The 14,633-nt window shown below is 35.6% G+C and overlaps 1 protein-coding gene across 1 annotated transcript; it reads right to left on the minus strand.

Moving 5' to 3' along the window:
* Positions 1–7,188: 7,188 nt before the first annotated feature.
* Positions 7,189–9,560, minus strand: LOC132273687 (uncharacterized). The gene is made up of 2 exons (XM_059774712.1): positions 9,256–9,560; positions 7,189–7,974 (listed from the first exon to the last, which is right to left on the minus strand). Exons 1-2 carry the CDS (start codon positions 9,406–9,408, stop codon positions 7,756–7,758), a joined length of 372 nt encoding a protein of 123 aa, XP_059630695.1. The 5' UTR covers positions 9,409–9,560; the 3' UTR covers positions 7,189–7,755.
* Between the last annotated feature and the right edge of the window lie 5,073 nt (positions 9,561–14,633).

A 14,633-nucleotide genomic window follows, 5' to 3' on the forward strand; every position in this document is an offset into this window, starting at 1 on the left:
GAATTTGGGAAATTAGTTATATCAATGATGAACACAACCATAACTTTGTTGATCAAGAAGAAAGACAGTTTTTAAGAATAAGCAGAAACATAGATTCAGCTAGTGCAAGTGTTCTAAATTCTATGGTTGGTGCTGGTATAAAAGGGACAAAAGCTTACTCATATCTTTCGAAGGAAGTTGGTGGATCTGAAAATGTCGGGTTCACTTTAAGAGATTGTCAAAATTTTGCTAATGAGAAAAAGAAAAGTTTGATTCAAAGAGGAGATGCACAAAGCGTAATAAAACACTTTAAGCAATGTCGAGCTGAAGACCATATATTCTTTCACAGTGAGGAATTAAATGCAGAAGGTCGTTTGGCAAATTTTTTTTGGAGAGATGGAAGATCGAGATTAGACTATGACTATTTTGGGGATGTTATTGTTTTTGATACCACGTATCGAACAAACAGATATGATATGATTTTTGCTCCATTCGTAGGAGTTAATCATCATAGGAAGAATATTTTATTTGGTTGTGCATTTCTTGTAGATGAGACCACAGATTCTTTTGTTTGGTTGTTCGAGGAATTTTTAGAGGCGATGGATAACAAGGCACCCAAGACATATTTACTGATCAATGTCAAGCAATGGCAAATGCCATTAAAAAAGTTTTTCCAAACACTTGTCATCGTCTTTGTTCATGGCATATTTCAAAAAATGCCACTCAAAAGCTTGGGACCTTGTATGGAAATTACGAGTTCAAAACTTTGTTTCAGAAGTGTCTACATTCTGAAGCAATAGATGATTTTGAATCAACATGGAGTCTAATGATAACGAAGTTTGGCATTGCGGATAACAAATGGCTTAAGTCACTTTATGGACTTAGAGAGAAGTGGTGTCCAGCGTTTAGTCTTGACACTTTCACTTTCCGTGCTAAATCAACTCAAAGAAGTGAGAGTATGAACAATGTTTTGCAAAAGATGTCCTCTAAAGCTATGACTTTAATGGAATTTGTGCAACATTATGAAAAACAATGTGAGAAGATGCGGTTAGCTGAAGCTAATGAAGATTATCGTAGTAAGCATGGCATAATACAAATGAAAGCGAAGGATTCCAAAATGCTGAAACAAGCAACTTGTGTTTACACAAATAATATTTATTACTTATTTGAAGATGCGGTGCTTTCTAGTTTGGCAGTGAAATTAGAGTTGTTATCAAATCTTTCTACAATCTTCATTTATCGTGCTTTTGTGGGAGGTGATAAGCATTACGTTATAAATTTTGATTCATCTAATTTTAATGTAGTGTGTTCTTGTAAGTTGTTTGAGTCTACTGGGTGGTTGTGTCGGCATGCACTGAAGGTTTTCAATTTATGGAATATTCATGATATACCATCTCAATATATTTTAGAAAGATGGACAAAGTATGTGAAATCTAAACAGCCTCCATTTGAAGTTGGTGGGTCGTCTAGAAATAAGAAATCATCTTTGACTCTAGAAAGAAGCATCTTACTTCAGCAATCTTATCGCGCTATCAATCACTTGGTTATGACCGCTGAGGGAAAAAGTTTGGCCAAGAAACATGTGCAATTAATGTGGGAGGATGCACAAAAACTTATGGAAACCTTCAATCCAAATAAAGAAAATGACAATACTTCTAGTGATCTCATGAAGATTGGTGGACATTTAGAGGAAATGATTGTGTTGGATCCTTCACATGTGAAAGCAAAAGGAGTAACGAATGCTCGAATAAAAAGCTATTTGGAGAAAAGGAAACGTAGGCAAAAAAAAGGTAATAAAACACTAAATTTATTCAATTTTAGTTTACTGTCAAGTCAATAGATGTACAATTATACATTTTAATTCTGACTTGCAGGGCAACCATTACACAACACTTATAATGTGCCCAGTGCTCCAGTGCTTTCTCTCCCACCTGTTCCTGCTCCTTTTCATGCTCCAACTCTTCATTCATTTGGGCAACAACTACATACAAACATTTTCAATCCTGGTGTTATTCATACGTCACTCCAATGCGAGCAACAACTCAGGTATTATTCAACATATGATGGTTATCACTTATATGATTTTTTTGGATGAGTAACATAATTTTATTGTTACATGCTTATAGGAATGATCTTGATGCAAGCAAGTGATTTGCAGAGGTTGTGGAGCAGCCAAGGCCAGAAGAGGATATTTTGAATGTTAATGTCATTTGTTGTTGAGAAGAGGATTTTTGTAATAGCAAGTTGTTTCCAGTATAAACATGTTGTTAATTATAATAGCAGGACTTAAAATTTCAGTGTAAACAGTGTTAAGTATAGGAATGTAATGTCTTTTAAGTTTTCATGCTCTGTTGATATCAATCATTGAGGATTTGGGACACACCATGGTTTTGCAGAACTTAAATCACAACAAAATTTAGTTGTGTTTATAAAAAATCCAACAATTTTAAGTACAACACCAGGACTTCTGTTGCAGATTTGTTGCACTCTTCTTCTGTTGTTGCTTCACTTTGCTAGTGTTGGGTGGTGTCTTGTGAGAGCTGGGGGTTTTTGAATTGGTTCAATCTCTTTGAGAAGCTTGGATTTATTGTGGGATATGCAGTATTTTTTTTTTTCTTCTGTTTTCTGCACTCTGTGTTTGTGCCTTGTGTAGGCTGTGTTTTACTGCTTTAGGGATGTATTCTATAGGTTCTTAAATAGTTCTATAACACTGTTTAATTTTTGTTGAGGAAATGATTTTTGTAATAGGAGGTTGTTAATAGGTTGTTAATTACAATTGCAGGACTTAAATTTTTAGTGTAAACAGTGTTGTTAAGTATAGAAATGTAATGTCTCATGCTCTATTAATATCAATCATTGAGGATCTGGGACACACCATGGTTTTGCAGAACTTAAATCACAACAAAATTTAGTTGTGTTTATAAAAAATCCAACTATTTTAAGTATAACATCAGGGTTAACAATTTTAAGAAAATCAAACAAGATTAGCCTCATATAAAATGAAATAATATAATACAGGGAAGATCCGAGGGCATACCCTCGCCTGAGAAACATAGAAGGCAAAGAAAGAAACCAACAATAAGGATACCTTTGCCAAAACACAACACACTATGAGAACCTTTAGAATACATTCATAAAGCAGTAAAACACAGCCTACACAAGGCACAAACACAGAGTGCAGGGAAAAAAAAAAAAAAAAACTTCACATTCCACAATAAATCCAAGCTTCCCAAAGAGATTGAACCAATTCAAAAACCCCCAGCTATCACAAGACACCACCCCACACAAGCAATGCATTCACAAGGCAGATAGACCCCAAAAATGAAGCAACAACAGATGGGCAAAGAACCCATTCTCCAAAAGCAAACCAAATGCCCATCTCCATCAAAAGCAAAATCACAGCCACATAGAGATTCAGAGAGCGCACAAGGCAACATGAACCACAGAAAAAGAGTGCAGCAAATCCGCAACAGATTGGCATTGAACCAAAGCCAAGAACGACCATACTATCCAAGCAAAAATATAAACACCGATAGGCACAGACCCATTCTCCTATAAGCATACCAAATATAGTCTCAATCATACTATCCAAGCAAGAACGCGACTGCAGCAGCAAAGAATCATACTAAACAATCAACCTCTTGACTATACATTAGAAAACCATCTTGCTGCTAATACCCATGATATCCAAATTTCCTAAAGCCCACCAATAAAACGCATGAACTGTGGGCAAACCTCAATTATGTGAATACTGACATGCATTTACTTATGTTTTCAGTGATCAATTATGTTAATATATAGTAATTTTCAGAAATTAAAAAAAAAAATGTTCGTAAATTAAAGTTAAAAAAGGGAAAGAAAGAAAAAAAAAAAAAAAAAAAAAAAAAAAAGAATAAATATGAACGCTATCTGGAAGAAAAAAATATTTGTGTAGGACTAATCATCAGATCCTGCAATTAAACACGCGAGATGGTAACAGAAGGTCCTGCTGCAATTTTACATATCTGTTGAAATCCCAATATTCTTAGACCGTAATCCGCCATGAAAGAACCAGAAAACGAACACATTGACCTTTAAAATCAGCTTTTTCAATCATTACTGGACTCGATACAACACACAGAACTTCAGAGGCAAGTGGTCTCTGATCAAAACCAAACTCGCCGATCTCAAGACTCAACTCGCCGACCTCGCCGACTCACCTCCCAACTCTCTCTCTCTAAAACTGTTCCATTCTGTCTCCGATACTCTCTCCGACGCACTTTCCCTCTCTAAAGCCTGTCGAAATTAGACCCTCCTCGGCGGCAAGCTCAAGACGCAGAACGACGTCGATTCGGTCTCCGTGAAGCTGGACCGGCAGATCAGAGACTCCGGTGTTTTGATCAAGAGCGGGGTGCTACACGACGACGCCGTTCTGAGGTCGTCGAAGAGGGAGTCCGATCGAGTCGAGGCTCAGAACTTGATAACTCGGTTGCAGATTGGGAGTCGTTCTGAGGTCGTCGTCGACGTCGAAGAAGGAGTCCGTACGAGTCGAGGCTCGGAACTTGATAACTCGATTGCAGATTGGGAGCACCGAGTCGAAGAACTCGGCGTTGGACTCACTGCTGGGGTTGATTCAGGAGGACGACAAGAATGTGTTGATTGCGATGGCGCAGGGGATCATCCCGGTGCTCGTCGAGCTCGACGCCGGAGGTCAAAGAGAATACATCACAGCCGTCGCTAGGGTCTCGATTGTAGATTCGAGCAAACACGTTTTGATCTAGTTAGGGCAACGAGGAGAGAGAGAAAGTGGAATGGATTTCAATGTTTATTTTGAAATTTGAAATTTGAAATAAGTTTTTTTTTTTTTTTTTAACAAAAGAAAATAGACGGAGTTAACTTTTTCTCCGTTAAGAGCTGACATGGAAAGTTGGAAAAGTGTCATGCTTTTATTGGATGGGGATAGCATGTTGGCATGCTGACAGGGTAACCTTGGGGTACCCAATATTCACTCGTCCATGGTGATTCCAATGAATCTCCAAGCTCCCAATGGATTGATATTTTTGACCCCATTAACCAAGGAAGTGTGGTTAGCCAATTTGGTCATTTTGATGTACACCATCTTTATAGTTTGGCTCATGGAGCACCGCACCAATCCCCAATTTCCTAGGGATCAACTCGGCAATATTCTTTGGTTGACCTTTTGTTCACTATTCTTAGCCCAAGGTACGTATCGGGATATATATATATATATATACACTGAGAAGTGCACAAAACAATTTATTGAAGATGTTATCACTATGTTTAAGCATGTGAATTTCTAAAATTACAGGGGAAAGGAGTAAACGGAAGTACGGAACTATACTCGAGTGGTGGTGGTGTTGTGGTTTTGCGTGGTTTTCTTCATGGTACAAGGTTACGCTGCCAATCTCACTTCTATTCTCAGTGTCCAACCATTCCCCAATGTTAACTCACTCAAGAAGAGCAATGCCATAGTTGGATGTTTTGGCAATGACATTATAAGGGAGTACTTGATGAATGTGCTTCATTTCAAAAAAGATAACATCAGGGTCGACATTATTGCCACCCAATCTGATGAGTACGTGGACGCTCTCAAGAGTGGCAGAATCTCAACGGCATTTCTTCAAGCCCCTTATGCAAAAGCTACTGTCAAACAATGCTGGGACCAACTTATAATCACAGCACCTGTTGGAATTTATATGCCCTGGCATAACAAATTTTTATTTGGACTGTTAAAATTTATATGCCCTGGTATAGTAAATTCCTATTTGGATTATAGTGACATATGTTCATGACATATCTGAAATATTTATGATTTATACAATTGGTGAATTCAATGTATTATATTTCGATTCATTATGGAATTGATATTGTCCATTTGATTATAAGAGATATTTATACATGTATGTGATGACGATCAATACATGAATATAAATAGTAATCATAAATTGTTCATAATCGGTAATTATGGATAGACTCATTATTAACTAAGATTTGAACTGGATCCGTGTTAAGTTGAGATATATTGCGAGAGCCGTCGTATGCAATTACTCTCTATCACCGTCATAACATTTGACTCTTAAGTATAAGAAAAGTATAGACCCTTTTATTACTTAATAATTACTTTGATTTGTTTGGCGGAATTTTCGGAATTCTTAGATCAACACTTTGGGTAATTATGTAATTAATAGTTAGCAGGTTATATTTTCAATATTTGCATAATTGCTACTTGTATTTTTTTTGTATTGATTATGGTTGATCACAAAGTAAATTTGAAGGCTTTCGTATGCTTTTAGACAAAATAATTTATTATATATTTATTTATTTAAATTATTATTTTTGTCAAACAAATATTTTATTGTGATCAAAGCGGAAATAATCAAAGGTACCAAAATAAATATATTAATTAAATAGTCGGATTGATGTCTTTATTTACCCGATAACTAATTATGTATAGAGGATATCAAAATGCAATATTAATTTAGAGGTTATTTATTATTTAATTGGAGTTCAATTAATTTCTTTTAGTGGATTAGAAATTAATTAAATTGGGTTCATAGATCGGGCCAATTATTAATTCATTGTAGCCAAAAAAATAATAAGCTCAAAGAATTCTCACTCATAGCCCAACTTGATATTAGAATCGTATTAGATTTGAAATATGTGAATTAGAGATTGAGAAGGATTTATCGTTTCCTTTCCTTAACTTATACATAGTCCATATATATTTTAGATGTGACTTTTGAAAGAAAAATGAATATTTTCTCTCTTTAGAATTTCTTTAGAATTTCAAGGTTAGTGTTCTCATCTAATGGAGGCTCCCACAAGCCTAATTTTCCAAGGTCATTCATGAAGACTTATGAGTGATTCTTAAAGGCAAAACCATTACCGAGAAGATGAAAATTGAAAAAAAAAATATCTAACAAAGGAATCTAGAATAAGTGAGAACATTCACTTTAAAAGAGAGATATAAGGTTTATTTAAACCTTGATGTAAATTTTTTATCCCTAAATTAAATGTATCATCATATTTTATTTTTGTATAAAATTTATCTCTATACGATAAATCAAGATCTTTGTTTAAAAAACTCTCAAAAAGTTTTTAAAACTTTCACGTTTCCCAACAGCATCAACTTATGAATTAGTAGGATTTGGCTTTGTGAGTGATGGATTGAACTAATAACTTCAACTTTAATTTTGTGAAAGGTTAATAGTAAATAAACAAATATGTTTGTCTACTATTAATTAAGTAAATTAACTAATAGTAACAATATATGTTGTGGATGTTGGAACAGCAGAAAATCCAAGACAAACAAACATCAAGAGGATTCGCAATATGGGAGACGATGAGCTAGTTAGGTTACTCCATTAAGTCCAACATAACAAAAAAATGCTTGATAGTTCTTGATGACATTTGGACAACAGAGGATTAGGACATCCTGTAATCTGCATTTTCAATTGGAAAGACAAGTCGCAGCAAAGTTTTACTTAAAGACATGGAACAAACAAATGGGTTTACATGTGAATCCACATGAATTACTAATCCATCAACCACCATTTGTTTTGAAGTAGTTCTCAAGCTTCAGCCTCTGTCAAAAATAGTGGTTGTAATACTTTGCTCCTACTCCTCTTTCCAATTGAGACGTATGTCCCAGTCCTCTGTTGTGCAAATATCATCGCGAATTATCAAGCATTTTTTGTTATGTCATGGAGTAGCCTCACTAGCTCATCATCTCACATTTTAGGAATCCATTATATCCACCGAGGGCTAGTTTTAACTTTAACTAGGATTCCTCTCAACACTTCCTTCTGGAGTTGCTGAAATATACAAGCCAAGAAGGATCATCGAAGTGAGTAGTCTTTCCTGAACCACCCATAACAAAGAGGCAAGTAACAGCAGGACCATAACAAAGAGGCAACAATCATCAAAATCCGCATGTACATATTTCTTCCCAAATTCACCAGTGACGTGCCTCTTCACAGATATTGAATTGTTTCCCTGCATAATGAAAAACGTTCAGCATCATTAATTAAATCACTTTTAACCAAATATATCAAACATCCCAATGCTCCATTGTTTTCAAATAGAAAAGTACTTCATCTTCATTTCTTCTACATTGAAGAATAAATGATAATCCTTAAAATTGTTTGGGTTTTCAAGAAAATTTGAGTGAGATGAAAAAACCATTTTACTTTTAAGTAACATTTTCCTCACGTTTCCCTCATTTTCATTGCGAAACCAAACAGATGCTTAAGGCTCCAATGATCGATCTCAACGATTATTCTACTGTTAAGATTAAGGAAACTATTCAATTTGCTAAACTATGTTTATGGCAGACCAGCATATTTGCTTACTTGAAGCTTTTATGAAAGCTAGATAACGGCTTTGAAGGATCTTTTGAATGCCCAATGGCTTGATTTCATACTCTGGATCATCCCCTTGTGAAGATTAATTTATTTTGATTCTATTATTTTGAGAAAACAAACAGATGCTGAAGGCTCTAATGGATCACACCATTATTCTACTGTGAATATTAAGGAAATAATTCAATTAGCAAAACTATGTTTATCACAGACCAGCTTAATTATTTTCAACCATCTTTTTGAATGCCCAATGGCTTGATTTCATACTCTGGATCAAACCCTTTGTAATTACTCATACATATATAAAATTAACGCTTTGTAATTACTCATACATATATATACAATTGTTTTAATTTCGGAATAAAACAACTCTTAAAAGAGAGAGAAAATCAGGAAGGAATTAGCTCTCTCCAACAGGATTATACATTATATATAGTACCCTTCATCGAGAGAAATTTCAAGCTTTGTGAGAGCAAAAAGTTTACCCTTTCAATCTTTTATATCTACTACCCTTCATCTAGAGAAATTTGATAGCTTTTCAAAATTTACATTGAAGTATGGAACAGTGAGAAAAGCTATACCCAAAATCACAAATTTACCCTTCCATCTTTATATCTAAGAAAATTTTCAGAAACCCTAGAAAAAAAAATCACTCACAATCTCTCTCTCTTCCACGTTCAATCTCTTGCCCTAATTTTATGATAATCAAGCTCCATTTGGTTTCTGTGAAAAAGAAAGAAAGAAAGAAAAAAACCCTTCCCACAACTGACCCCAAGAGAGGGAAATTAAGCAAAAAGTAGACATCAATTACTTCTGGTTCAGTAAAATCAAACTTGTGCGTGTACTCACTGATATTTGTGTGTGATATTATGTGTGTGTGCTCATTGATACTCATAGACAGAGAAGATATGCTTACCGTTATGGTATTGCAAGAACATAGTCTGATCTTGGACCAACTCATCCAGCTGTTTTGCAGCAAATGAAATGTTGAAGAGAGAGATAAGAAGAAAAGGGCTAGAATGAAATGGGTGATGCCATAGGAGCCTTTTTTTTTCTTTTTAGAAGCCATTTTCAAACACAGAGAGAACCAAAAAATGAAGATAAAAGGAGAGAGAATGGAGATAAGGAGGTGAGATGGTTTGAGTCAGAGAGAGAGAGAGAGAGAGTACGGAGATAAGAAGGTGATTCGGTGAGATGGCTTTAGCCCGTGACATAAAGATAAAGGTCTGTGCAAGGGGCTATATCATTCTCAATCTCAGGTTGTTGTTTTTATTTTATTTTATTTTTAGATTAATTACAACAACACTCCTTGAGTTTGACATAATATCAGTTATATATAAGTTGGGTTATTTTTGAACGATAACATCTCTTAAGTTTGATAAAGTTAACAATGACACCCTAATGGTCATGACACACAGTGAATTGACATTATTGTCTTTTAACACAGTCAATTACCCATTTATCCAATACAATTATTTTTTTATTAACCAAAATACCCTACCATAACCACCACCGCAACCACAACCCAACAGTCGCCACCACTGCCCATAATCTCTATAGATTGCCTTCATCTGCAACCAAGACCATTTTTTGTAAAGCTTGACTTCTTTTGTAAAGTTTTTCGCATTTTTTGTGTCTACCTAACACCACCTACCAGTTGCTTGCATCTCTCTCTAAAATCACAAAGAGTTACTTCCCACTTAGCCTTTCTATCCTCATTTTTCTTTGTTACTACTTACAAGTTGGAATTCTCAGACACTAACTTTCAAAAACAAAACTCACAAAAACAGAAACTGAACATTTTAAGTTGCAACAAATAAATATTGAAAAATCAACCCAAATAATACAACCCACTTCGATTGAAGATGAAAGTAGAAACCTTTTCACATCTTCTTCACATCTTGGTCGAAACTCATTCTCCTCGTCTATTTATTTATTTGGAATTACCAAGCCCAACCCCAACCCAAACCCATTAATGTCAGAAACCTCACAAACACAAACCCACCTTCACTATTATCACTAGCAACGTGGATATCAGTTTTTCTTTTTCAACAACCTCCAATAACTTTATAAAATCAGTTAATTTTAATTCTAAACACATTCATATACACAAACCAATCTATTCTCTTCCCAAAATTTGTCTAGCCATTTTCAATTTTCTTTCGTTTTCTGCTCTCTATTTTCCTGGAAAATTTGGAACATTGCAACATACTTACTGGATTTTCTTTAATTTGGAGTTTAAGAATGAATTAGTTACTTACTGGGTTTTCTTTAATCTGGCTTTTTTGGGGAAGAAGATGAAGGTGCACAGGTGGGTGCAACCTCACACGCATTGACGGTGCGTGGGGTGCATGAGACCTTTTCCTGCAGTGGGTTGGGGCCGAAAACTCAAGAATTGGCAACCGACGCTAAGAGATGGGTTGTTGGATGTCGACGTTTTCAATTCCATAGTATTTGCTCGATTACTCCACAATCACCACCACTACCATCACCATAATTTGGCCCACCAATACCTACCCAAAATTTTTGATAGTTGAGAGTCCCAAAATTCGCAATCGGCTGGTGACAACAAGAAGGAGGAGGACGGAGGCAGTGGTTATGCAGTCGACGACGGCGATTTGGGGTGGATGTTGAGAGGAGAAGGGGTGGGCTATGGCGATGGTTGGGGAATTGGGTGTGGCAGCGTAGTGGGGGCGGCGTCGATGAGGGTGGCGGCGGCTAGAGCTCTGTCTTCCCTACTGCTCTTCCATACATATATATATATATACAAATATATGGGCAATAATGTATATAAGGTATATATATAAGGGCAAATTTGACTTTTCATGAGTTCTAATATTTTACAATAAAATGAATTATATATTGAAGGGCAATTTTGTCTTTTCTAACTTTTTAGGGGCTTATTTGGATCAAAATTATCACAGGAGGTGTCTTTGTTAAAAAAATAGCTAAGTTATATATGACTGTCAATATATCAAACCTCAGGGGGTATCGTTGTAATTAACTCTTTATTTTTTTTAAGCACCAAAAAACAGTCTCGATCTCATCAATGAAAACAGTCTCAATCTCATTAGTTGAGACTCTTTAGTTTATAACTCAAAAAATAATTATAAAAAATTTCGAAAAAAAACTGTTACAAAAGAAATCTTCGATAATTATCTGAAGATAACCTGTTTGATTTGTAACTCTGAAAATAATTTTCTGTATAAAAAGGTTTGTTTTCAGATAAGGGCATGCTTGATTTATAACTTTAAAAACAGTTTTTAAGAATTTAGAAAGCAGAAAATAATTTTCAGAGAAAAATAAAAGATAGTTTTCTGAAAATAAGCCTTTTTATAATCAAGTTTTCAGAAAATTGAACCAAACAGAATTTTTTGTACAATGACCCCATAAGACCTAAATTGTGAGATTAATTCTAATTATGTCCCATTAAATCCTATATGGCCCCAGAAGACCTAAAGCCTATCCAATAAGGGATAGAAGTCAGATGTTTCTATAAAAGAAGGTGAAAGGCCATAAAAAATCTCTCTCTCTCTTTTCTCTTCCAAGTCTACAACTTTTGCAATAATTCTAGATCTAATAACGACTTTTAGGGTTTTTGGAGTTCTTTCTGAAGAATTGAAGAAGAAGATCCATAGAAGAGGAGTTGCATTTTATGATTATGAGTTCTACACCAACAAAGAGATATCCTTCATCGTCATGAGTAGCTAAAGGCATTTATGTAACTCGAATTCGATTACTATGGTTTGATTGTTCTAAACTTTGGGATTTTCAGTATTAATGTACAATTGATTGCATGATTATTGAGCAATTGACTTAGATCTTTTAAACAATTGGGTTTTTAATTGAATAAATTGGTTTTTGATAAATTAATACCTTGTCTTAGATTTAATTCTTCTTTAATCAAAATCAACCTACTCTTATTGTTTAAGATTGGCGGCTAAGGACTTCTCATGACAATAAGAATAGAGATCATGCAATGGTGCGTAAACCGTTTTTGTGAATGAATGTTTTCATGATCTATGCTTAGAAAAGATGGATTATTCTGCAAAATTAGTTAGAAGTAGGTAAGTAGATAATTCTTGCCAACCGAAGATAGGTTATTATTAACAAACATTCATGATTTATCTTTCTTTAAATTGAATGAAATGAATGTTACTGATTTTAATTCTGAGTTATACATAAACATTGAAATCCCAAGGTTGAGACAATTGACCATAGTATGAGGTTCGCGGTGAAGTCAAGCCCTAAGATCTTCTCTTTCTGATCTCAATTTATTTATTTTGTTTAATTTTTGTTTATACTGTTGAATTGCAACCAAACAAACAAACTTTCCTTTTAAATTAAAATAAAAATTAATTTTAGACTCGATAAAAACCATCATATTACTTGAGGTTCGACACCTCAATATAGCCCTATCCTACAACGATTTGTATTATTGTGAGTGGTAAAATAACACATATCATTTACATTGACACCCCCTGAGGTTTCAAAAGTCATATTTATCCCCTTATGCCTGTAATTGACAAAAAATAACCCATTATTCGAACCAGAGAGTAGCCGCCAATCACACACAGCATCACACACACACAACACCGCACTTGGCACAAACGCCGCCACCACCACACACACATACACACTGCCACCGCCACACACACACACAATACCAGAACCACCATCGCCACACACACACACAACTCCATAATCACCGCACCATAACTAGCACCATAACCACCACCACAAACACATAGAGCGCTACAATTTCCACCAGACTCGTCGTACCATGCACACACAGACACACTACATAGCACCCCAAACGCTGCTATCGCCACACACACACATACCACCACCACACAGACACACGCATGCACAGAGCACCACAACCACCGCCACACACACACACAGCACCACAACTACCGACACAAATATAGCACCATAACCACTGATACACACATACAGCACCACAAACGCCGTCGCCACCACCACACACATATAAACACTACAACCACCTTACACACATACACACCGCAACTGCCACAATCGCACATAGCACCACAACTACCGCCATACCAAACACGCCTCCGGACTCACTGCACCACAACCACTGTCACACCAAACGTGCCTCCGGACTTGCCCGATTCAAACCAGAGAGTTCGTCATCGCTGATCTCTGAGCATTTCATCCTTCAACGGCTCTGATTTAATCTCGCGGCGTGACGGTCATCGAACGACATTCAATCCTCCCACGGCTCTGATCTGATCTCGCGGCGTGCTTTGATGGCCACGGATGTGGTTGAGGAAATGAAGTGGCGGGTGTGGAGAGAGAAGGGGTGGGGATCTGGGTTTGGTATTTTAGAATACTCTAAAATGAAGGGTATCTTGGTCTTTCAAAATTTAGTTTATAGGGTTATATTAGTAATTTACACTTTTTATGTATTTGTTGACCAAGTCAAAGGTTAAAATAGTTATTTTTTCAGGTAGAGGGGATGCGTATAAACAATTTTGAAACCTCAAGGGGGTGTCAATATAAACTAGTGCGTTGACCGGTTGCTGAATAGTGTTGACCCAAACCTCAGGGGGTGTGAGTGCAAATTACCCTTATTATTATTATTATTATTATTATTATATATGTCAATATATAATTAAGGGAGGCTCATTAATTTACAAGAAAATATAGTCCATCTATCATTATTTAGAGGGGAGATACTATTAGTAGCGAAAGAGAAATTTTAGAGAGAAAAAAAATTAGAAAGAGAGGTAATACCTGTGGCCACAAAAAGATATTTTAGAGAAAACAAATAAATTAGAGAGAGAATATCCGTGGTGAGATATTTTAGAGAGACATTTTTTATTTTTTATTAAAGAGAGAGACTATGGCGACACACAGAAAGTTTTCCTTGGACAGTATATCCAAACAAACCTATTCAATGTTCAAATAACCACCAGGCCTATGGCCTAGCGGTACAAGGCTCCTACTTCCCAAAGGGAGGTTAGAGGTTCGAACCTAAGTGGAGGTAGTGTGTGTGAGTCCCAACTAGGAAAAAAAAATGTTCAAATATTTACAAAATTAGTAGGGACATTCTTGTCGCACAAAAAAGGCAGTTTTGGATTTTTTTTTTTTTAAAAAATGACGTCAGCAACCGCTCTTTTTCAACGAATCTATTCAATAGGGGCATATTATACAAAAGATGAATAATGCAAAGAGTTATATGCATTTTTTTTTTTTTTTTTTTTTTTTTTTTGCGTAATAGAAGGTATTTCTTACACATTTTTTATATAACAAGGAAATTTTTAC

The sequence above is a fragment of the Cornus florida genome, unplaced genomic scaffold, assembly GCF_030987335.1.
Source record: "Cornus florida cultivar Cherokee Brave unplaced genomic scaffold, ASM3098733v1 CherokeeBrave_3.0.0_Hap2_Chr09, whole genome shotgun sequence".
In the NCBI taxonomy this organism is placed as follows: domain Eukaryota; kingdom Viridiplantae; phylum Streptophyta; class Magnoliopsida; order Cornales; family Cornaceae; genus Cornus; species Cornus florida.

Coding starts and splice junctions, on each gene's coding strand:
- LOC132273687 (XM_059774712.1), bottom strand. CDS start 9,408: ATGGCTTCTAAAAAGAAAAAAAAAGGCTCCTATGGCATCACCCATTTC. Junction 7,975..9,255: donor GTTCTTGCAATACCATAACG/GTAAGCATATCT, acceptor TTCATTATGCAG/GGAAACAATTCAATATCTGT.